Genomic DNA, 26,707 nt, shown 5'->3' on the forward strand with positions numbered 1-26,707 from the left:
TCACTGTAGTTATTAAAAGATTAAACATAATATTACTATTAAAAATATTAGATTAATATTGCTTTTTAAAATTTATTTATTATGAAAAGCCTCCCCTGCAGCTCCTTACCGGTCCTACAGGGGGAGACGTACTGCAGGGCCGGAAAGCGTACTGGATATGAACGTGAGATTAATAATTTTTGTGATATATTTTGTAGCTTTTCCCAATCTGATTTTTAAATTTTAACTTTAAAAGTCAGGGGGTGAAAGTGCACCACCCTGCCGGCGATCATGGATATAAACATGAGATTAATATATTCGTGATTTACTTAGTAGCTTAAGTATTTTGTAGCTTGTCCCTTGTTTAAAAAGGATTTAACTTTATTAATTTCAGACAAATAACTATTTTGAGAAAATTTAAAGATTAAAAGAATATTTTTAAAAAAAAAATCTTTTTTGTTTACAAAATTCGACGGGGGTGGGGGAGGGGGAGTGCATGCACCCATGATCTGGCCCCCTCACTTTTTCAAGGCACGAACCGCCACTGAGCCAAGGGTGTGAATTCTTTTGAATACTCGCGACACTGAGGTGGGGGGGGGGGGCTTCTCTTCCGGTGTCCCGGTTTAACATTTTAGAAATCTGGCAAGTCTAAAACCAGATAAGTCTCTCTCCAAACGACATCATACATTGTCATGTTTATTTCAATTATAGTTATGAGAAACAAAAATTTTGATAAAAAAGTAACTCCTCGTGGCTTGTTATATTTCTGTCCCAAGCCCTACATTTGCACTTTACTCCCAAAATTTTGAATTTTGGCTTTCAATTTCCATTTTATTCAAATATGAGGAACAATTATGCCATGGAAATTTTGGGAAGTAAAATGTTTTTTTCCTCAAAGGAGTTTATTTCAACTCTTAAAAAATGAAAAATTTTGAAATTTTGTGCACAAAATAATCTATTCAGAAATTTATAAAACTTACATTCCAATATTTTTTTTTTTTTTTTTGGCATAAATATTTTTTTAGTTCAGTATCCCACATGAAAACACTAAATTTGATATTGCAAGCTGTATTATATAATTTTTCTGTGCACCAAAGTAACTTGACTCACTAAAAATGTAAATGCATACACAGCCCACACATTGTAATAACATGGAAATGTTTAAGTTAAAATGTCAATATATTTTTATTTAATGTGTGTGTTGTGTTTTTGTGTAAATGCATGTAACAAACTTAAAAAAAAAAAAAAAAAAAAAAAAAAAAAAAAAAAACCCTCCCTGATCAAAATCTCACAATTAAAAAAAAAGAAGTTCCAACAGTTTTAGAAACCACACCCTACTTAAATTAAACCATACCACACCTTAACAGCCAAATGATGATTTGACTTATTTGGATAAGTTTTAGTGTTTTGAACTTTGAAATATACTGGCAGTTAAATAGCAGAAAGGCTTTTTTAGTTGCAAAAGTTTTGTACATATTTCTAAGAAAGAAAACATGGATGGCATATTTTTATATATTCAGTACTTTTTCAGTTTTGTCAGAAAACATAACTACTATGAAACTTTATTTTAATCCTTCAAAAAAAAAAAAAAAAATCAAATTTTCCATTTTTGGAGGGGAAAAGGGGGGGGGGGGGAAATATTGAATTTTTTTTTTTCTTTTTAGTAAAAAGTCTCAAATACAGTAGGCAATATTCCAATAACGGCGATATCTAATGAAGTTTTCTTTAAAAAAGCGAAAACAAATGTTGGTAATTGTAAACCAGCAACTTTTTAAAAACAAAGTTAATTCCTTCCTGGACCCTTCAATTTCATGTTATCCACAATTCAATATTGATTTTACATGTGTCTCTTCAAAAAATAAAACTTTAACTAGTCATGAACATAACTAAAATGAAGAAACAGTTTCAACCATAAAAATAAAAAAGCTATTATAAAAAAACTTGAGGTACCATACAGTATCCTAACATTTTAGTGGTACGTATCAGTACCACTAAAGCTTGCCAGGTTAAAAAACTAAAAGTATTATTCTGCCACATAAAATCATGCTTAATAGTTTTTTTTTTTAATTTTGAAATGTATTTCATTTCAAAATGAGCAAACTGAAAGGTAAAGCTTCTATTTTTAAAAAAAATTAATGACACCCAACATTGATAAATGAATGATACATTGTTGCCCCAGAGCAACAGTAAGATGTCTAAAGTATTATTCCTGGGATTAGATGTCTGAGTAATTGCTCTGAGGCAAAAAACAGAATATTATTCAAAAATATAAGTAACTTTTTCATGTACCTGTATTTGTCTTGGACTTTCTGTTTAATGTCTAAAAGATTTTCTTGCGTGATATCTCTTTCCAAATATTCAGATAATGTTTCTGTTGCACTTTCCAAATCTCGTTGATTATGCTACAAATTTTTTGTAAAATTAAAATTATGCACAATAACTCAAAATTATTACTTAGCACTCTTGTGTACAAAAAGTTATTTGTACTTTCATGCTTAGAAATACATTGATAAGAATTTATTTCACAATAATATTTCAAAATAATAGCACAATATAAACAAAACACACTGATTAGGAAATATTTCTGACAATAGTTTAAAAATAGAAGAATTCAAAGAGTATATTCCTTACTTCAAATATTGCTGACTGATTATTTCTCTTCAAGTAATAAGCAAATACATAAGTATACATTAATGTTTGCCGACATTGACAAAGCACATCAACAGCAATTTTCAGAAACTGAACTTCAATCCAAGACATATTCTGTTGTTGCATTTCCTCCATTTTGTCCTTAACTGAAGCATACAACTATATTAAATAAGAATACATTCTAATTAAAAAACCATGCTTTAGCTAGAAATAACGTAATCATTTTAATTCATTGAAATACTTTTCAAGTATTGTTAATCTTAATACGTACAAGGTTTACGTAAGGTAAGAAATAATATGTAAAACTGCATTAGTTCCCTATTTCATTACGACAAACATCATATTCTTGTACAAGAACTGAACATAAATGGTCAGGCATTTACATTCTGGTCCTGCAAGTGAACCAAATGGCCTTTTAATACCAGGGGCATGGCCCTGCGGGTACTACTAGTATGATATACAACTATATTAAATAACCCAAACTTGATACATACAGTTTATATGATTTTAGCAAGAAATAAGGATATCTATTTTAAAATAAATTTAATACCTAAAAAATATACAAATAATAACAAATAAAGGAAAATAATAAAATAACTACAAGAATACTAAAGGTACATTAAATATAGTTGATGCATAACAAAAACTGCAATCATACCTTGTGTTCAAACTTCAAACTTTGCATATGATTCAGGTAACGATTGCAATAAAACAAGTATCGCTGCAAAGCTGCACGAGATTTTTCCTGAGCATCTCTTGCTGATTTGGCTTCACGCTCATCATAACGATTACAATTATACCTACGAGAAAATTAAAAAAAATTTTTGGTAAAGAAAATAATAAATATGAAAGGTTTTTTTTAAATAGAAGTTGTTTATATTTACTAAAACAAAAATACAACTGTAATAGTTTTCTAATTCACTTATTAGGAACTTTGACATTTTTATTTACAAGTGTTAGCATTATATCAAAATTTCCAAGAATCAAGTTCAGTTTTTCAGCATGTTCAACGGTAGTTGATTTTTATCATGAGTTACCAAAACTTAAGAATAAATGTAACATGATTCAATTCAGTGAACTCTTCCAAATTAAAATACAGACAAAAGCATCATTTAAAAGTCTAAATTAGATGGCTAAAATTCCCTGACAATTTCTGGAGACTATTTGAAAATACTTTTATAAACTAGCTACAATAATGGCATCATATAACTCATTTTAGATACGAATGACAAACTCTAAAATTAAGAAATTAAAATAAAAACATTGCATCTTTACGAAGAATAAGCATTAACATAAATACATTGCTACAGTAGTGAAAAGGCTGCTTCAAAAACTTTTTGGAAAACAAAATAAAAATAAGTGTATTTGAAGAAGCTAAACAAAAATATTATAATTCTCAAACCATCTCAAACTGTTATTAAGATAATGGTTGAATGTTCAAAATTGTTCTCACTGTGCTTGGGAAAAGCGCTTTTAATGCCAAAATACTGAACCAACTATCTGAAAGAGAAATAAAAAATAATTTGTTCAAAATCTATGAGGAGATTGAATCAAAGAGTTGCATATTACCTACAGAAAGAAGGGGGAAATTGGCACTTGTAGCAGGTATCATTAAACTTCAAAGGTAATAAAACGAGGCGCACTTAAATGTCTGTGATACAGATACATTATCAGATAAGGCGGAAAGTTCGAACTGTGAGCAGATTCAACTCAAAACGTAAATTTTATTTCGTTAAATTTAACATAAAAATTTTTTTTGAAATAAAAAAAATAGGGTAACTTCTTTGTTAATCACTTTCGAAGGTTTTTCTCATTCTCTTAAATGAAAATTATCATTATAATGTATACATATCTTCAAAAAATTAAAATCTTGCTTTGATAATGATGAATGAATATTATTTCTAAAAATTAATTGCATGAGACATTTTTTAGTTATTATTGTCTGTTAACACATGTAAGAGTACAAAATTTCATGTTTGTCAAAACACATAATTCAACTAATCAGCATTTAAATATTTTAAAATAAAATTAATCTAATTAAATATCACACAAAAATGTCAGCTAGTGCAATAAAATTAACTAAAAAATTTCCCAATTGAGCTATATTTGGATGCCTTACTTGCCAAATTGATTAACTCCATAAAACAAAAAGTTGAAAAAGTTATGAAGAAGATAGTGTTATCCATACGAGTGAATAGGCCTCCGTGTTACATTTTCTGCTATCACATGGTCAGAAATGTACTGAACCAAAACTTTAATATAAATTCACATGCTAAACATTGATAAAGAACTATTAAATTAGAACTGAGCATTTTTTTTTAAAGTGGAGGTTCTTGATTTGGCAACTGAGGCATCCATTTAAAAATAGTGATATAATTACATCATACATCAAAGTTTCAGTCAGTACATTTGACTATAATATGGCTATATAATGCAATGTAGAGGCTAGTCAGTATCCTATTTCCTAAAATTTTTTACTCAAAAAAGTGATTTGTTTCTTCGGAGAAAAGAATTATTTCAAGAAAAAACAGTTAAAAACAAAAGCTAGAAGAAAACATTTTGATTGCCAAAAATGCACTCACCATGAAGAGCCATGCGGTTCCCATGGTCCTAAACATACCCAGCAGAAATCTGATTTACAGTTCTGGTTTTTACAGACCATGTGGTTACAGCCTCCATCTTTTTCAATGGTTGCATTGCATTTGGGGCATTCCTAAAAAGGAAAAATGTATTGCAAAAAATATATAAAACTTTTATTTTAATTTTTCAATTTTTCATTTTGAAATTCATGAACAATAAATCAATCAGATGAGAAGATATTCAATAACACAATTGTATATATTATATATTGTTAATTTTAAAACAGTTGCTTATTGTAAGTCAAGCCTTATTTGAAGCATCTAATGAGATGTTAACATGTTCACAGATGCAAAAGCATTACATTAGAGTTGCAAACCAACATGAATGATATAGCATCTAATATAACATTTTATTAAGAATTCTAATTTATGGTGCAATAATTGCTAGTCTTGAGTACTTGGGTTAAGGCTGGATATCAGAATTAATTTGATAATGATAAGAGGAACAGGAGCAACAAGAAGGAAAATGAATGTAATTTTTGTATTTTTAACAAAATTAGACCAATTAAATTTGGTCTTTAGGCAAAATGAGGTATATTATATCCCTTTAAAAAAAAAGAAAGAAAGGAAGTGGAACACAGAAATTACAAAGTTAAAAAATAGCTAGAGCCCCCCCCCCTTAAAAAATATGTACGGTATGCATTAAGTTAGTAATCAAAATATCATAATAATAATAATACAGTGAAGTAGTGCAGGACGATATATCGATATACCGCTGAACATCGGTTTCATAGCCATATCATAAAAACCGGTTTTTTGAAAACTGAACCCATGATATATCACGGAAGGCGGTATATCGTAAACGAAAAAGGTGTCTTCGAATTTCGAATTCACCGACGCTGGAATCGGGTGCATGAAACCGGTTGAATTGCGATCTCTCCGACGGACGTTCGACTTACCTGAAGATCGGTGATTCCCATCCGAGACCTGCTGATTCGAAGACTATGCTCCCCCCCCCCTCTCCGCCGCACGATCGTCTCCAGTCGCCAGCGCGAACGGAGGAGTGTTATGTCTATGGACCACGCTTGTGCTGCTTCCAGGGTGAATGGAGGGTGAGAGGGGATATGCACCTCCCTAATGCCTAACGATCCCGGTATTTGGTAGCAAGCTTCGTTGTTTCGAATTTCGGAGGAGATTCGAATTTCGAACTTGTCGAAGCTGCTGAAACCGGTTTTTTCACCTTCGTGAGCTTCACCCAATTTATCACTAAGCTTTTATTTGGAACCGTTCATTTGGTTTTCTGGCGCTTTATTAATTTTCTTTTCTCTGTTCTCCTTACTTCGTTGTTATTGTTACATATTTTAAAATAATTATCGTTGTTTATTGTTCCTACTGTTCTTTTTTTAACTTTCTTAGTTTATGCTTAGACCGTTTGATGCAATTTATATCACTATAAGTTATAAAGAGTTAAAACTTATTCTGACAAGGGTACTCACAGAGAGAGGAGGAGGGGGGTATAGCACTACTTGCGCCATCAAAAAAAAAAAATGGACCGAGGGGCGGGAGGGATAATTTTTTAATTTATTTAATTATTTGATTTATTTTTATTTTAAATTATTTATTTTGTTCTGTTTATATTTTATTTCATTTATTTATTTAGTTTGTGGGTGTGTGTCATTGGCGTAGCACACAGAACTTTTCTAATAAAATAATAATAAACCAATAATATATATAAAAATATTAAAAAAATAAATCAAATAAAAATGAGATCTAAAAAAAAGGGAGATGGTTGAGAAAAAGGGGGGGGGCGATTGGAACCCCTGTATTCTGATGTGATTGGCATCTGAATAGTATTTTATAAATTTTAGAAATTGTCTGTATAATGCCAAAATCTTTGATGCAAATGATCCCAAGGTGTGTGTTGTAACGCTATTGTACTGTACCTATAAAGGTTGGGAAATTCTTCAAAACTCTTGTTTTGAATTGAAAAAAGGAATTATTAATATGATCCTGTAAAAAATGAGAGCCTGATTTTGATATGTATTTCATAAAGGTGTGGAGAAGGGATGCCATGATAAGTCCCCCTCTATATGTACACAGCTGATTATCAGGGTTGGCCGAATTGGACCCAATTGGGTTGGACCCAATGGTTTTTTTTGAAAAAACCCATTTAAAAAAACCCATTATTTAGCCCACTTTTGGGTTTTTTTAAATTTTCTGAGAAGTTTTAAAAAAATTAATTAATTTAAATACTTTTACAATTTAAACTTCTTTTTTATTTGTTCTTTACCACAGACAATGAATATAAAAAATGAATTTTGAACTTTAATAGTATTTCTTAACTCTTAACGGCATTAAAAAAATACTTCAAAGATTTTAAATAAATGTATTTAACTTTTTTTCTTTAACTGGTCAAAAAATAACTCAAATTATCTTGACCAAGTCCCGTCACGTCTGATTTTCTCAATATATGTAGATTGTACAGAGGAAACTAATCTAGTTAAAAGGCTTTCATTTGAATTATTTTCTGCTAACCAACACGTTACAAATCGCGAATAAACACAAGGTATATTTTTTAGAAATAAACAGATTTTTCAAATGGTTGATAGAAAACAGAACATGTACAGTATTTTCATTATCTTACGAAAAAGTTTAATATTTCTCACTCTGTACACAAAAATAGAAAAACAGGCAACATAAAATTCAAAGAAATGTTTTGATTAAGCTGGAATTCAGTAAAAAGGGATTTAAACTACTTGAGGTTCTACAGTAGTTTTGCATAACAAAATGAAATACAATAAAGTAAAATGCAAAGAAAAAATGTAGTAATTAAAAACAAACAATAGATTTTATCACTTGAGAAGTAACTTTGCCTTAACTGTTGGTAATAATGGAAAATTAAAAAACCTCAAACATCACCATTCTTGGGTTTTTTCGTCTTTTATACTTTTCTTGTGAAAACGCTGAATTTTAACTAGTTTCCCAGCTTTTTTTACCCGAAGACAATTTTTGCACTTTGTCCATATACTTGCGCTACAATATGCTATAAGTATCCCACATTTTCCCTAAAAAAAAGACAAAAAAACCCACATTTCTTTTAAAAAACCCAACTTTAGTTGGGTTTTTTTTGGGTTTTATTTAAAAAAACCCAAAAAACCCTGGGTCCATGGGCTTTTTAAAAAAAACCCGGGGTTTTGCCAACTCTGCTGATTATACCGATATATCGATATATCATGATGTTTAGTTTCTGATATATCGCGATATGCAAATACAGATATCGTCCAGCCCTACAGTGTAGCACCATTTATACATTTTTGAAGGGACTGTATGAAAAAAGTGTACAAATGAAAAAACATATAATAGGTATAGGTTAATGTGCATAAGACTCTACAGGGACCAATTTAAAATGTGTATAATTGATAGAAACGTATAAACGGTGCTTCACTGTACTTAAAAAAACAAAGCATTATACAAAAGCAAGTCAAATTTTGGCAGCAGAATTAAACAATGACATTGTCTTTGTTTGGCTGTATCACTGAAAAGGGGGAGGGGGGGGATTCTTACAAATGTGAACATTACATCACTTTGGGCCCCTAGGGAGATATGCGGTAAGAATCAAAATGAGTTCATTCATGAGTTCATAAAAGCTTATAAATATTTACTTCAAAAAATATAAAGAACAATTTTTTTTAATAAGTAAAGCTCCATTTGCTCAAACAAATGTAAACTAATATTTTAACTTCTATAACAATCATACTACAATGATCAATGCACTACATTTGAAATTATACAATCAGCTAAAACCTTACAGTCAAAAATCCAAATATTGAAATCTGAAAGGTCAAAAATCCCAATGCACTTCCATGAAGATTTAAAATTTTACTTTAGGTTCAGGAAACAATGACAGTTAATTTTGGTAATTTTTTAAGTATGTAATGCATTATGCGTTGAAGCATTATGTAATGTATTGTATTTTATGTATGTACGTAATGTATAACCCCGCATTTTATTTCATTAAACAGCATAACATTTCCTAAAATGGTATTTCTTTGGCGATTTTCAAAAATCCAAACTACCTATGGTCCCAATTAATTCAGATTTTTGACCTTCTACTGTATATTGATTTTACAGAAAACAAAAAGTCAAAACATTCTATAAAAATGTTCAAATCTATTATGAAAACATACCTTAGTATTAGCAGCTATCCAATTAGATGTTTCACTATCATCATCACACTTTTTCTGCCACTTCCTCAATAAATTACATTTGACTGGGTCATGCCAATTCTCCCCACAAGCAAAACTGGTGGGAATAATAAATTTTATAATAATAACTTTTAAACATAATTTTGCAATTTAATTAAGACATAATAAAACAAATTATATTTTATGCTAAAAATATTGAAATAAGACAAAATTTACAAAAATTTTTATGAATGATTTTTACTGAGCAATGAAGTTCTGTCTTAATGTTTTTACAGTAAGAAAATTTGGGGAAAGGGAGCTTTTTAACTGCTTGAATAGCTTTATGCATGAGCTTAGTCTTATGTGCACATACTTTATGTGGAGGGGGTTTGCAAATATTGTTAGTCTTTGCAGTAATTCATTTTTAGGTGTCTTTGATTTCACTATAATTAAATTTTTAAATGCTACTGTTTGAATATTATGTACAAAATAAGCTATATGTAATACAAATTAAACACTAAATCATAGAAAAGCTTTTGAAAAAAATTTTAATAATATATTTTTAAAAATAGGTTTATTAAGAAACTTTTCTTGTTTTACGTCAATAAAACAATAACTGAAAAATGATGGTTTTAGACAAACTACCTTCGGAAAATAATTTAAAATAATGCATTTAAAAGTCAATATGAAAAATGTTTTTCTAAAAACTGAAATAGCTTGAAGTATTATTAAAATTAAAAAAAAACTAAAATACTTAAAGAATAAATCATACATATATAAAATACCAGTTTAACAGAATTATAATTTTACAGACAACATAATGCAGAAAATCAATCTCACCAAAAAGTGTGACGACAAATACATGTTACTGGTTGAGCATCTACATACTGTACAGCTATGACATAGTTACACTCAGGCTGCGGACACCATCGCAGCAACCTGTTACACTAAATTGAAAAAAAAAATCTTTTAAAAAACACAAAAAGTACATAATTTGATGATACTAATTTACATTTTTTTTGAAGTACTAAATTTCTTGAACGTAATTACCATCAATTATGCATGCTTATTAAAATATCTGAATGTAACAAAACAAACTTGAATCTATTCAACAAAATTTTTTTTCAAGCTGTTAGAAAATAAAATTTTATGTGAAAAATGTGTATTACTAGATTCTAGTACAACAAGGCTCATAATCCTGCTACACAAAAAGACTTACCCTTAAGCCTAAATTTTAAAAACATTTACAAGAATTAATTTACAAGAATAAAACCTAAATTATTATTTTAATTAATAATAGTTCTTGAATAAATTTTAAAAAGACAGGGAAGTTGAATGAGTAATGATCACCTTCAATCCCGATGGCAACAAAATTCTGCAAAAAGAATATGTCGAATCTTGTAAAAATCGCCATTCTTTTAGCTTGCCAATAAAGACGGAAAAAAAGCAATGTATTAAAATGCAATTCAAATTTCCTCATCAAACTCTACCCAACTTTCCGCCAACCGCCATCGAGTTTTAAAGAAATCTGCAAACATTGGTATGATAATCTAACTCCTTAAACTGCGATCTTGACAGATCAGGCAAAAAATTTCATAGCAGGAGATAAACCATTTAGGTAAGCAAACAACCATGTGCCACTAAGGGAAATATTGAATACCTCAGATGCACCTGCCACTAACGCACCTTACAAAAACGCCTAGATTAGTAAGTGTCCAGCTTTCTTATCTCTTTCAGCTGTGCCTCTGCTTGCTGATCATTCGGTGTCTAATCCACTTCCTTTCCACAAAGGAAATTATTTACAAAACCTCTCCAGGAATTTGTAAACTGAACTTGTCAGTTCTCCTTCCCCTTCCCATCAGGGTTTAAGCTGAGTTCAAATGTTTCTTAGCAAAAAAAACTAAAATAGGGAAAAAAGCTTTAGCAAAATGCTAAAATGTCGAAAGCAAATGAATACGTTTACATATCTTTTTCACCGAATATGTGTTTCCTTTCCAGTTTAAAGCGAAATTCAAAATTCAGCTATGACATCTTTAAGAAATAAATACATAGTAGCTAATATTTCTTTTAAATTTGAAATGAAAATTTAGAATCGTACAAGTTTAAACGCCAATAATGCAATTATTGGGGGGAAACATAATGGTTATTAAGATCAAGTATTGTTGAACTTAATGGTAGTTCAAACATGTCAGTTAAGATTTATAAAAAGATCAAGTTCAATATCTCCATGCTTGCTTTCTCTCTTGAATTGTGCATCTTTTTTCCTTTTTTGAGCATAAGAGCGAAAATACCTAACTTAATTTTTGTAATTTAGATAGCGTTCTTGCATTTTGAAAAAAAAGCGACCATAGCGAAAACCCTACTTTCCATCACTCCATTTTGACATTTCCCTACTCATATCATGAAAGCATCATTTATTTTTCACCCCCTTCTCTGTTCTGGTCAGGGGTGTTTTGAGGCTTGACCTGTGATTGACATCATATAGTCGCCTCAGAGCAACAGGTAAGATATCTTAGTGTTATTTCTGGGGATTAGATATTTTACTGTTACTCTGAGGCGTCAATATGCAGGCTTCAGTGAAAGGCAGCTTGCATTAGAATTCCTTCTGTTATTTTACTTTATCTGTAATTATGTCAAAATATTGAAGAACTTGAATGAAAAAATTCTAGTTTGAGAGTTTAAGAATAAAAACAAAGCTGTAAACTAGCAAGTTATTGCTAATAATTTTTTCGCAATTCAAAGGAGGAAAGTTATTCAAAGAAAAGAAGCATCCAAAATATACTGAAGGTTGAAGGAAAAACATAATTGTTTAGGGGTAGAAGAACTCATAGATATTCCATTTGCTATTATTATTCAAAGCTCATTTGGAAAGGTAAATACAGTTGGCTCTCTGTTTAACGACTTTCAAGGGACCACAAAAAATCGTCCTTAAATAGAATGCTTTTAACACTATAGTGGACCATCTGGGACCGTGAAAAGCCGTCGTTAAAAAGAGAAAGTCGTTAAATAGATCGTCGTTAAACAGAGAGACAACTGTATTTGTTTTCAAATATATTTTGGAAAGAACATGCATTTGAAGCATTGATAAAATCCTCCTTTAACCGCTACCTTCGACTTTTGCTCCATCACCAGAGCTGGCAGCTTTAGAAGGTTTGAGTTTAGGAGGTACTGTTATCAAATGTACAAAACTTTTTAATGACAATAAACATTATTCAGAAGCTAACTAAAATTTTTTTTGATACTAAGGCATTAAGAAATAATTATAATAAATGCTATCTATAATGTAAGAATGCTGATTTTGGTTATAATGTTATAGTGGAAGGAATTAGGGTTTCCAATCCCGCAATCCCGATCCCAAATCCTGCGTGATATTCAGCGGGATTATTCCCGTAGAATTGACAGTAAAATTACGTGGGATTTCCAATCTCGCAAAGATTTTCCATGCAATTGTTTCTCAATTTTTGATTTCATAAAACAAATATTTTTATCTGTATCATCTGAAGTTTTAATCACCTTCCTGTACATCTGCAAGAAAAACTTAATGTCTCATACGATGAACAGTAGATTTACAATTCAAGAAAAGAACAAAAAAAGGGTATATTTTTCTGAGAATGAATTGGTATTCTCATTCATGGTTTCAGTGTTCACATGTTCAGCAATAGTGAAAATGCAAATAAAATATAAGCCTTTTCGAAAACAAGGCTTTTTTCTTTTACAAGGCTATCTTAAACATGTGTAAATGTAGGAAAAAGGCCCATTTTTTACAAAAATGATGAAAAATCATGTGCTGATGAAAAGTAAAATTTACCTCTACAAAACTATTTGTGATTAAATGCTGATATTTGAGCTTCACTTTAGGATCAGTTATAAGAGACCTAAAAAAACACAAAACTCAGTATAAAATCTATGTACATTAATTCATATATAGATCACATACACATGCATACAGACACACACACACATATATATATATATATAGTATATACATATGTGTGTGTGTGAAAAATAAAGTTGGTGCTACACAAGAGTACTGAAGGGCTGAACCCATGAGAAACTTGCTTTTAATTGTTCAACTCTCTAAGCAAAATAAAATCAAGTTTTTAAAACATAATACATCCAAGGATGACAAATTATACGAAGTTACTCATCAGCTGGAAGAAGAATTTTATGTATAACACATATACATACATATAACCACAAATTTTTTCGATAAAAAAATCATAAGTAATTTATATTTCCTGACAAATGATAAAGCTATACTATTAAGTTAATATACTCCCTATTCAGTGAATAAAATAATGTCTTTACTTCACACCAGAAAGTAAAAGTCATAAAAAAATTAAAATAATCACAAGTATTATAAAGCATGAAATACTTAAAAAATGAAGCATCGGATGTTTACCAGAATTTCAAGGAATAAAATTATACAATTTTATAAAATACTAGTTGCATTTGCCTGGCTTGGCACGATCTACCTCGAAAATAAAAGTTTTGTCAAGTGACCCATATTCAACAATCAGGCTTCAATCAGAGAAAAAAAAAATACTACAAATTTCCCGTCAAAATAATCATTCTCAAAGAAAAAAACAACAAATTAAAAGCTCCCAAAAAAATTAAAAGCAACTCGACAAAAATACAACTAAAATCGTTAAAAAAAAAAAAGAAGAAAGAAGATAAATCGCCAAATAATAATCAAAAGGGGAAATTTTTGCCTCAAAACAAAAACAAAATTTTATTTAATCACAGCCGAGAAAAGAAAAAGTGGCAACGATCTGAATGCTAATTTAAAATGAGATCGCGCAAAAGATAACTTTCCGATTTAAAATTTCTGTTCCATTAGGTTTAGTAGTGCTTTTTAATTTTTTCCCGGTGATTTTACAGCCTTTTTTATTTTTTTATTTTTTTGAAATTTGAAGGAAGTGAATGAACAATATGGGTGCTTTTCGCAGGCTTCAGAATGAGAACTGAATCAAAGAAATCGGATAATTATTTCTGGTAGATAGAACCATTTTTGGGTCCTAAAATTAAAATTCAAACAGTTCGGTACTTTTTTGGCGTTCAAAAACCCCCTACGTTCCTTCTCAAGTGCCCAAGTACCTCCTTGCCAAATTTGGGCGAGATCCGAAGTAAACTGTGGATTTGTATAGGGAACATACACACATATTCTTTGTTTTATTTATATAGATTTGCATTAGGTTATACTCATACTCACATGACTGTTTGATCATCAACTAATATGTCACATCCATGGGCAGCACATGCTATGATCTGTGAAAGAAAGTAAAGGAATTAAAATAACATAATCTCTGCGCAAATCAATTTTGAAAAATGCTTTGCATAACACACAAAAGCAAAATAGCCATGAGAGTTAAACTACAATGTAATTAAAAAAGGTTTTTAAAAGATTTTTAAAATTTCTTTTTGGTTTCTTCGTAGAGTTTATAATAATGAGAGATTACCAAAGTTAAAGAAGACTTAAGAAGAAATCTCAAGATTCTAAGACATTTTAGCCACTTTTAGTAAAACAACAAAGCAAAAAATTATTCAGAAGGGCATTGGGCATTTCAACCACAAATAATTTTTTTTTTTTTTTTCATATCTCAATCTATCAATGAATCTGTTAAGCTAAAAAGAAGTTTATATTGCAGTCAAAATCACAGAAGGTCAAAGACAACATTTAAATAAATAAAATTCTTTTCCTTTCTGAAAACAAACTAAAATTACTGTCACAAATGCCACATTTTTGTAAAACAAATTGTACTTTTTTAAACCTTTAGCATAAAAATTGGGAAACATTTCAAATTGGCTTAGTCTAACAATGATAAAATTACACAGTATCTTCTTAAGTACCTGGGCACAATGATCTAAAGCTGCAATGATCTAAAGATTGAAATTAAAAACAGGCAAGCCATGGCCAATAGGTACTTCTATGCATGAAATACACCGCCAGCTCAGTCAATTCCAGCCGAGGACTGCAGTTTCGTGCTTATTAGCACTCATCAGCCCGAGGAGTGACTGAGCTGGAGGTGGAAAACCTCTTAAGGAAGCCAAGAGTGCCAAACAAACTGGTAGCTAATTCAGAATTAGCACTGACCAGACGAGTGACTGAAGCAATGGTTCGGTTCAACTCGAATATTGAAGGCAAGGCAGGTATATTCAGTAAATTACCGCCCTATAGCCAGGGCTAAGGCAGAAATTCATGAAATACACTGCCAGCTCAGTCAATTCCAGCCGAGGACTGCTCCTGCCTTGCCTTCAATATTCGAGATGAACCAAACGATTGCTTTGATCACTCTTCTGGTTAGTGCTAATTCTGAATTAGCTACCAGTTTGTTTGGCACTCTTGGCTTCCTTAAGAGGTTTTCCACCTCCAGCTCAGTCACTCCTATGCCGGGCTGATGAGTGCTAATAAGCACGAAACTGCAGTCCTCGGCTGGAATTGACTGAGCTGGCGGTGTATTTCATGTATTTCTGCCTTAGCCCTGGCTATAAGGCGGTAATTTAATGAATAGGTGCTTCTATGGTTTTAAAAACCAATTAAAATAAAAATACACCAGCATTAAAACTAAAATAAGTTTGTGTGAAACATTGATAAGACTTGTCCTGTATTGGAGTGAATGTTGGGCTCTTAGTTGGGCAGAAGAAGACCTTTTACTGATTTTTGAGAGAAAAACTTTAAGAAAATTTTCTGAACCAATAAAACAAGACAACTGTTGAAGAATAGCTTACAACCATGAAATATACAAAAAGTATGATGAACCTAACATCTTAAATGTTATAAAGGTGCCTCGTATTAGGTGGCTGGGCTACATATTTCGTTATGAAGATGCGTTCCCCACAAAAAGAATCACCATCTCCAGCATTGAAGGAAAATGCCGAAGAGGAAGACCCCCCAGCTAGATGGCTGGATGGGGTAAAAAGGGACTTAAAAGTAATAGGAGTGAACCGATGGAGTGCCATTGCATGGGATAGGGATAGGTGGGGAAAACTCAGGAGAGAGAGTCTTGACCAGCAACAGCGAGGAAGAACTTCTTAAGTTCCTTATCTAATAGTGAAATGAAATTAAACAGAAATACTGTTTAGATTTTATTAAAAATCTTTTTATAGTTTATTGGACTATTTTTCATTAGCTTATTTTAGATTTTTTTAATACTTTCTTTGATATAATTTAATGCTGAACGTTGGGCATATTTTTAATTTAATTTTTGCCTAACACTTTTTATAAAAACCACTTATTAGATACTCATATTCTATTCATCTAATGATGGCATTCAATAAAATTGTGTTTTACAGCAGTGAATGTACACGAATGAAACCAATGTGCATAGTTGTATATATGAGTAAATATGCCTACACTACTCTAATTAAATTTCTATCCCCCTGTTCTGCTATCTTTTTATGAACAGTTCATAATTTCAGGCTGAAAGTGATACCAAAAGATTACAAGTATTTTGTTTTATCTGGTTTGATTTATGTAAGTGAAGCAGATAAATAATAAAGTATGACAAAATAAATTCATGAATAATAAATTATTGAGGCAAATGATCTCCCCAAATAATTTATTGATCCCCTCCCCCCTTTTTGCATTATTGTTTCCTTCTATCAACTTTAAAATTCTGTATTTTTAACCTCTATTTATTTTGATGTTCAGGAACTGTTGACCAAAAATTTAAAAAGAACTTTAAGCGTCATTGATGTTCTAAACTGTTATCTGTGGCACATCAGGGGAAGTTTAGGGGTTCCCCCCCCCCTTCTCCCTGGGTTTTAATACATATTGCTAATCCTAATACGAAAGTTCATACATGAAATCCTTTTACAACAAACTCCAAGGGATCAGAAATTTTATTCGCTGTAACAAGAATTTTGTTGCAATGAAATTCAACCAATGCAATAGCAAACTAAATTGGAACAGAACATTTATTTTGCTGAAACAGATGTTTCATTGCACTGGTATTAATTGCAATAGGATTTCACTCTATTTATACACACAGAAGTAGTCATGACTAAAAACCCTATCCTAAAGAAATTTCTCGACTGTTGTTCTTATTCTAATGGGACTTTAAAGGAACTGTTGTCATTAGTTTAATGGGGATTCTTAGGTACCTCTAACCTCATTCAGGTTCTTATTCTAATTTGGATTTTTAAGAAAGTATTGATGTAACTATGGAGCTGTTGACCCCAGTTTGGTGATTTTTAGGAATTATTGTCCTTATTTTTACTGGGGTTCTTTAAAGAGAACTGAAATTCCATCTAGCAGAGATTTTTAACTAACTTTATGGGATATTAATATTATTTAGTATATTTGGGAGAGAAGGTGTCACAGGATACTTTTTTTTTTTCTGTCAGGGAATGATCAAGTATTTGAGATGGCTTAAACAACATTATGCTGCATGGCTAGTTTGTATATGCACTTCAACTCAAAGAAAACCTTTGAAGTTAAACAGCAGAAATTGCTGAAAAATCTGTTATATAAATTAGCAAAACACTCACTTTAACACAAAATACTAATAAATGAATTTCTCACCTGACACATGCCCTGGTCCATAATTTTACTTGTGAGATATTTGTTCCAGCACTCAGTGCAAAAGCGATGACCACAAGCAATGCCCGTCATCATCTGTATTTTACAAAAATAACATCTAGTAAATATAGGCATACAAAAGCACATTAAATAGGCAGCTCATAAATGTTTCTGTAAAAAAGGCATTATGTTAGGCATTGTATCTCTCCTGTCTAAAAACCAGAAATGCACCAAATACCATATTTTTCTGAATACTGAATATTTGGTAAAAATTTTATCTAAATATTTGGCTGAATACAGAATATTTGGTTATTTTTATTTATTTATTTTTTTACTGTAACATTTACTTCTGTTTTATGCCAATTTAAAAGAGAACTTTGTTCATATCTTTTGTGAAATGTAAATTCATTTCCATTCAACATTCTAAATTTACCTACATTAAATACAATCATTAATTGAAATAAATACAGCATAAAATAGATAATTCCAAAAGCAAGTTGATACAGATAATGGTTAGTGAACATCTATGTTCAGAAGCAGAGAATGTTTGTGAATCAAAATGCAATAGGCTACAACATGAAAATGCTGAATGCTCCTGAACTACAATTTAGAATTTTTAAATTTTGATGGCAATAATTAATTTAAATAATTTATTTTTAAACAATATTGAATATTTCATATGCTGCAAAACTTTAGAAATTAAAAGTAATTCGCTGAGCCTAATGCAGTATACCTAATACTAACCCAATAATGGGTGTATATCTACTGCACCCTTATTGGGTTACTGAAAACCATTCATTAATGACAATGAATGTGCCCCACTAGAGCAGAAAGAAATGAAAATGGTACAATAACTGTAATGCAGAGGTGCCAAAAATCAACCAAGTGCCAAAAGAGAAAAATTTGCTCACAATTTTTTAAAATTCATCTTTTTTGTAGTATTAGAAGATCTAGCATTATAAGAGAACTGAAATTGCGTTACTGAACAAGATCAATGATTTTATAACAAACAACAACAACAAAAACTGAATACAAACCAAAGTTTAAAAAGAAATTACAATAGATCAAGTGTTCTGAAAATTTCAATAGTTTCTCAGTTTTTAATCTAAAATTCTTATCATAAACATTTTCAATATTTAGTATTTTTAATCATGTATTAATGTAGTTCAAAAAAAAAAAAAATTCTATTGCTGCAAGCAAAGTAAGTATTTTACGACTGCTGGAATTTTAACAAAATTTTGGAATCAAATTTATCTTTGCATTAGGCATTAATTTCGTGTTAATTTTTTACAATGCAGAATGCTGAAAAAAAAAAGGCTGGCTTTTAAAAACTATTTTCATGCAGTTCATTACTTGTTTCATTGTTAATGCATATGAGAAATATATGTTCAAGCAGTGAGGAATAGTTTGTGTATACAGCTTTAACATGCTTTTCTTTTATTATGGTTTGAGCTCGTCTGAACTACAGAATCAACATCAAAAGTTTAATCACCTAAAATTGCTCCAAATTTTCTCCAGATTAAAAATCCCTTCCGTATGCATGTTTCTCAATGAATTATTTATTTTAATTTTTTTTTAAATACTCACTCCAGTAAATTCCTCATTCTTTAACATTTTGATAAAATACAACTTTTTAAAAGGAAACAAGCTTGTTATAAATTTGTTTTGTCATGAATTTGCCAGAAGTGGTCATTTATGTACGATTAAAATATGTCTAACTAACGAATTTTTTATACCAAATATAATTAAATATTTTTTTTTAGAACATTTCATTTTGTCTCCTTACAAGGATGTTTTTTGATGGGAGAGAATTGATACTTATTTGCTCATAGCTTATTAACACTCAAATACTTTTCGTAATTCAGTTAAGGAAAATTTTATACTTACAGTGCGTGGAATACTCATCAAGCATATTTCACAATCTTCTGTCCTAGAAGCCAATCTTGCATCCTAAAAAAGTTTCGCGTTAAATTTCCAACAAAATAAGGTAACGTATTAGTTTTAATATTTTTGGATTTCCTGCACACTTTAAGTAATAAAAATATGTGACATCATTACGTGTGGAATTCAAATGGGATAATTTACACACATTAAAGATAATGATAAGCACAATTTTATAGCTGATGCTAGAAGACCTGCTCTGGAGCAGAAATCACAAAAGTAGAAAAACTGCTCCTATCAATAGTAAGTTTTTTTGAGGCAGTATCATTTGGCAAAAATGAATAAAATAGAACATTCATTCTGTATTCCAGAGGCTGGCAGAGATGATGATGAAAAATTTGTAGAATTAAACCCGGAATAATGTAAAACGTAAAAATCACCTCCATAATATCTTGTGTCAATAATCATTCATCTTCAGTATTCTTAGAAAGTTTAACACTAGTGAAACAACACAACTTTAATTTGATGTGAATGAAGTGACTTAACTATGAAGGATATCAAAAAATTTCAAGCATTTTTCAAAAGTTCATATTTTTACAAGAATTTCAGATCAGGTATGAATTTAAAGTAAGTTAAAATTACACAATTATCTTTTAAATGAGTTAAAACAAGTGCGGTCACATACTATTTCACTGGTGACAATAAACCTCAAGGGAACACAAATTTTGTTTATTGGAACGTGGGCAATTAAAACAGGACTGACTATTTATTTTGTTGAAGCGGGTAATTTGTTGGCATTCATTGTAATGAGATTTTACTGAACTCTTTTTATATGTTATTTTTTAAATGTTTTTATCAAATTTAGTACTGGAAAGGCAGATTAAAAAATAATTGAATACAATAATGCATGTGTGATTTTCTTTCATTTTATCTAGGCTTAGAACTGACAGCAATGAGAGCTGGCCTATTTAAAATGATCTTGTAAACTTTATCTTACGAGGTTTTTTTTTCAAGGTCCGATCGATCGCAAAATGAAGACCACAAAGAAAAAGAAAACTCTTTTATTTGGAATATGTGCATACACCTTCCAACTACTAGTCGCCACTCCGTTTAAGACATTTGTTGTAGCGTGGTATCAATTTTCCGATACCCTCGTCATAGAAGGCCTGCCTGTGCTTTCAGCCAATTCTGTACGCTGGTCTGCAGTTCGTCGTCGGAGCCAAACGTCTGTCCTCCTAGCCAGCGTTTCATGTGACTAAAGAGATGGTAATCGGAAGGCGCCAAGTCAGGGCTGTATGGAGGATGGTCAAACACTGTCTAGCAAAACTGCTGCAGGAAAATTTTTGGTTAAAGCAGCAATGTGTGGGTGCGTATTGTCGTGCAGAAGGACAATGCCTGATGACAACATTCCTCTACGTTTGTTCTGAATTGCCCTTCCTTCAGCATTCAGAAATGGAATTACAGCACAAACTTCACACTTAGCGGGAAACGCAATTGTTCGAGGCATGTTTCCTCGTTCACTAAGTGCTTCAAAATAACCACAGCGACCTGATGCACTGCACAATCTTACTTGAGAGACAGCGCAAGAAATCTACGTACAGCGTCATTCGCCAGACTTTCTGGTTTTCATTCAGCGATCCATCGGACCGTGAAAAAACATATGTCGTCATACATTGTTTTCTTGGCGCCAACAGGAAAAAGTCGTTAAGGGTGGGGTATATGACATTAGTTCCAAAAAAAAGAAACTCTTATTAATCAGACTGAGGGGAAAAATTGTCTCTAAGGAAAACAGTTTAAAGTGCATTCCATATGCGAATCGACAAAGACCATGATCAGAAGAACTGTTATACAATCCAATAAGATTCATGCCTAAGAGGATTCAAAAGACATACAAGATGGAAAAATCTTATCACAAATAGTTAACATCACAAGTATGATTCCAAAATAAATTATATATTTGTCAGGGATCTAGCCAGTGGAAATTTTGGGCTTGTTTGTGGACACTTCACAAAATTAAGATTGATAAAAATGTATGTTTCACAAAATTCTAATGCAGAATTCTTTTAATATATGATATAATTTTGAAATTTCTCAAAATTACTTGAACTTTTTCAAATAATAATAATAAATAAAAGTAAGAAAATATGTAAAATAAAATAGTGAATAATTTAAAAACGACAACAATTGGAAAATGAAATTTGAAAAGAAAGTAAAAAATACAGTAATAGATTCACTCTCACCTTTGATGATGAATTTGGTGGCTTGTAAGGATTAATTATATGAGCTTCTCTAAAGAGAGCATCTTGGTCACCATCATAATATCTGCAAATATTTATAGAAACAAATTGTTTTTATCACATAAAAACAAACACATATTTTTTACTTATTTAACTGTAAATAAATAAAATGTTTAAATATTTTTGACTACAACTTTTGACTAAAACAAAGAAATATATGTATACCCAAAATAGCACAAATTAAACTGTAAAAAAGAATATAATTCGATAATTTTTCAGATTAAAACGTATACAAGTATTAACTTCTGTTCATTATACTACTCAAATTTTTTTGTAAATTTACATCACTTTGAGAGCTAATTGGTTGCTTACGGTTAAGAAATTACCAATTATCTTCAAAAGCAATAAACAAACAAAATAGTAAACACTAAAGCACTCTACAACTTAATTGGGAAGTTTTCGATAAAGGTGCGTCTTGGCGACTTTGTCAAAGTTCGCCAAATTTTTTGGCGCCAAAGTCTAAGCGCTATTTTTCCCGCTCTGCCAATGAAAAAAAAGGGGGAGAAACGTATGTTTTTTTTACTAACCTACTGGAAAATGAATGAAATGGAGTTTTTGCATCAGAAATACATGAAATTGGAGCATCAAAATGTAAACAAAAGGTTCAAAAACAACTAAATCTGGAGAAAAATACTAAAAAACTCAACTGCTTAAAAACACTAAATATGAACTAATCTAATCAAATAAACACTGAAAATTACATTGAAATGCAAAGAAAACTAGGCAAAAAAAATTTCTTTAAAAAAACGGTAAAAAGCATTAAAACAAATAATTAACCTCTTAAAAAAGAAATTAATTTGAATAACTTAATGCACAAAAACACTAATTATAAACTAATCTAAATAAATAAACCCTAAACAATACAATAAAATGCTGCGAAAACTAGATAGATATATTTTTAGTAAGGCAGTGGTTGCAGACCCGACCGCCGGAAATGTAATGAAGCATCGACCAACTTCTGTGCATGAGCAGAGTAGAAATTACTGCCTGAGGTCGGGACTGTTTTATGAACCCGACCAAAGGGGCGGGATCTAATTTCAACAGCCGACCAATGATATTCTATGCGGTCGGACGAATTATGTATGGCCGACCACACAAATTAAGATACTTTCCCAATGACCATAAAAACATTAAAACAAACATCAAATCAAAAATTAATTTGGGAAATATCCTCAAAAACACTATTATTTAACTAATCTAAATAAATAAACTCTTAAAAATTCAATTAAAAAATAAACCCTACAAAACGCGAGAAATTCATTCATTTTCCACGGAAGTAGGATAGAAAAAAAAAATATTTTCACCCTTTCTTTTTCATTTGCAGAGCGAAAAAAATAGCGTCTGGAAATGGGGGCCAAAAAATTTAGCAACAGTTGAAGGAAAACACATAAAATCACAAAAATAAAACGGCATGGTTGCAAACAGGTTTAGCTTGATTAGAGCAAAATCTAAATACATCTGGACTGAAAAAAAGAAAAAAACGATTGGAAAGGATAAATTTAGGATTAAAATAAATATTAGACTCCAAAAAATTAATTATTTTTGTAAAATTAAGCACTACAAAAGAGGGGGTGGTTATGTAACAATGAAATCACTGCATCCCATGCCGTTTTATAAAAACTATTTTACAAATTTAAATTTAAAAAAAGTAAAAAGTTGTACTCACTGCTTGCAGGTTTTCAATAAGATCCTCTTAGTTTTTTGAAAAAAGAAAAACGCCCAATTTAAATTAATTTTAAAAAAAATTTGGCCACGAGGTGAATTTAATTTACCACTGCACTCCCATCCGAAATGCGAAAAGCGGGGGGTGGGGGGAAAGGCAGGGGGCGCTCCGCTCCGTAGAGTGGGTAGTAAAGGGGTTGCCGTAGTATCCCCGTAGTGGCGCCGGTTTGCTATGAGAGCAGTTTATCGCCAGGGAAGGGGAAAATAGTAGGGTTGCCGTAGTATTGCGACAGTGGCGCTTGGTTGCCATAAGAGAGAGATTTATCACCAAAATTTGGCGGCATTTGGAAAAGCACCTTTATTGAATAATCCTCACTTAATTTTTAAAAATAGTTTTAATAAAGAATGGAGTAATAAATTGAACTCCTCCCTTGAACTTGGAAACGATTCGAGATTTCAAGCTCAGAAACGTAATGAGGGAAATTTGAGCATGGTGAACTATGATCATTCTTCCCCGTGGCCCTTCATATAGTTTCATCTTTTTTTTTTTTTTTTGTCATAAAGAAAAAAAAAATCATGACAGCATTTTTTCAACCTAAGAACACAAAGTACCCACATTTGTTTACTTTTAAAAAATCCACCAAAAAAGGAAAACTTTTAAAAGAACAAGTAGAGAAAAAATCTAATAACAGCAACAGCGAAGTTGATAAGATCAAAGTCGCGTTGACCGTTGATTCTTGAAAAAATGTTATGGTTCTGGCATAAATAGTGCAGAAGTAGAAGTTGGTCTAAAATTTTAATATGTTATCAACCTTAAAATTATTCTATTTTCATGCTAAACACAAAAGAACATACATTAGTTACAGTATTTTACAATATTTATCAATATTATCATTATAAGTTGCTTTTTGCAATGTGGACCAATGTACCCCATGCTCGGGGCACGTTGGTCTGCTTCACAGAGTTCTGTTAAAAATTAATGTAAAAAAAGCTAATGACCTGAACATTTTCAAAAAAATCTGGGATGGTGAAAAAAATTTAATGAACCTCATGGAGGATAATAGAACTGCTCATTTAATATTTTTATTAGATAAAAAAGGAAAAGTAAGAAAGCAGACCAATGTACCCTTAACCAAATATTTAATTTGAATGTTGCATTAAGTATTTAGCAAAATGTGGTATTTGGTGCATCCATTACACAGTCTGGATAAAAAAAATAGGAATATACCTACATGAAAAAGAATAAATTTATAAAAACTATATATTTAAATCTTTTCCTGTAGATCAAGAAATTATATCAGGCACAAAAATTGAAATGAAATATGGATTTATTAAATAGAAAGCAACATTTACTCATTCAGCTCCATTTTAAAGTACAGTGCAGAACCTTTTATCTGGGAATCCAGAAACCTGGAAAACCTTTTGCCGATTTTCCCTCCATTTTTTAAAAAATACGCATTTTTGGCAATTTTTGAAAAACTAAGCATTTTTTTGAAATACCTAAAAGAAGATGAGTGGTTTCTTAATAAATACCATATTACTCATCTATACTATAACTCAGGAAAATGTTGACAAAAATGAACTTCAAAGGGTTGTTTTTAACGCAGGGGAAAATTTCCGGAATATTTTCTTGAACTAAAAAGGACAACCGAAGTCGGAAATTTTTGTGCTTTATTTCAACTAAAAACTAAAGAAATGAATATTATGCAATGTTATTATGCAATATTTTATTGAATGGTCTTTAATTCAAACCGTTTAGAGCAGAAGATGTCGCAAAAGCGCGCGAAACGCCCCGATTTTCGAATTTTCTGTTGATGGTGGAATCTAGAAATCGTTAAAAGCAAGACTGTAATAAGGCTGCAGGAACTCATAAATTAAATTTCAATTGGTATTAACTTAATGGGGGGCAAAAGCAATAGTTATCAATAATCGCTAACGCCAAACCTTTACAAAAAAGTGAAGAAAAAAAACGTGTTCATGAAAACAAATTCTCTCATACACTATAGTAGAAGAATCGCACATTTACATTCAAAAACTTGTTTCTTGCCCTTCCCTTCATTCTCTTTCATTTTAAAACATCGAAAATTGGTGTTTTTCTTTCCTTTTCAAAATGAGTGTGAGGGTCTCAGGTCTTATCAAATAACTTAAGGTTTTTGGTGTTTTAATTACTCTCTCACTAATGGTTTTTAATGTTTCGATATTGATAAGCATTTCTGAACTGCTTTCTTCTTATTTTAATACCTATTACTATTTATTGTAGTAATTTAAGTTTTATAAACAATTGGCCAAAAGCTCCTTTTAGCGATCCAGAAAACCGGGAAATTCAGATATCCGGGATAGCTATGGTCTCGAACTTCCCGGATAATTGGTTCTCTACAGTATTACCAAGTAGTTCATTCCTTGGAAATGAATAAAAATCTACCAAGATCTTAAAGCACTCTACAAACAAATAATACACAACGAATTCAAACAATCACTGAAAAAAAAAAAGAACTACTAGAAGCAATTGAATATAATTTGTTTCTAAATTAAATTTGACTTTTCAATTAAAGAAAATTAAACAAATAATAATTACAAGAACAAATTTTCCACAATGAGTTTATCACTTGTAATGTTCATCAACTACACATATTGATTGCATTAAGCAGCACAAGTGAATTTTTTCTCAAAACAGAATAAAATTAACACTATAAGCATTCTAAATGAGTATTTAATATGATTATAATAAATAAAAGATATTACAGAGGACATTTACACTAGAAGAAACAAAACACCAACCTTTCATACAATTTTTCTTTATCCCATTTAAAGTGATTCAACAAAATTCTTGTGGTTGTAGGCGGAATCTAAAAAATGAACGTCATTTGAAAAAGTGAGAAAAATTAAATTTCTTTTTCGTAATATGATTAAAGAGTAAATTTATAATTGCACGAAAGGGAAATTTAAGTTGTATAA

General features: G+C 30.8%; 1 protein-coding gene across 1 annotated transcript in view; it reads right to left on the bottom strand.

Moving 5' to 3' along the window:
• LOC129227312 (E3 ubiquitin-protein ligase arih1l-like) overlaps positions 1-26,707 on the bottom strand; it is a 30,738-nt gene that overhangs the window by 3,567 nt on the left and 464 nt on the right. Inside the window, exons 2-13 of the mRNA XM_054861856.1 lie at positions 26,531-26,598; positions 22,034-22,115; positions 19,800-19,862; positions 17,916-18,008; positions 14,604-14,659; positions 13,200-13,266; positions 10,232-10,338; positions 9,395-9,509; positions 5,211-5,341; positions 3,287-3,428; positions 2,611-2,787; positions 2,269-2,381 (exon numbers count right to left, since the gene is read on the bottom strand). Of these exons, the coding sequence (XP_054717831.1) occupies positions 2,269-2,381; positions 2,611-2,787; positions 3,287-3,428; positions 5,211-5,341; positions 9,395-9,509; positions 10,232-10,338; positions 13,200-13,266; positions 14,604-14,659; positions 17,916-18,008; positions 19,800-19,862; positions 22,034-22,115; positions 26,531-26,598 (1,214 nt within the window). The remainder of the gene's footprint in view (positions 1-2,268; positions 2,382-2,610; positions 2,788-3,286; positions 3,429-5,210; positions 5,342-9,394; positions 9,510-10,231; positions 10,339-13,199; positions 13,267-14,603; positions 14,660-17,915; positions 18,009-19,799; positions 19,863-22,033; positions 22,116-26,530; positions 26,599-26,707) is intronic.

Source organism: Uloborus diversus, chromosome 8 (genome assembly GCF_026930045.1).
Source record: "Uloborus diversus isolate 005 chromosome 8, Udiv.v.3.1, whole genome shotgun sequence".
In the NCBI taxonomy this organism is placed as follows: Eukaryota; Metazoa; Arthropoda; class Arachnida; order Araneae; family Uloboridae; genus Uloborus; species Uloborus diversus.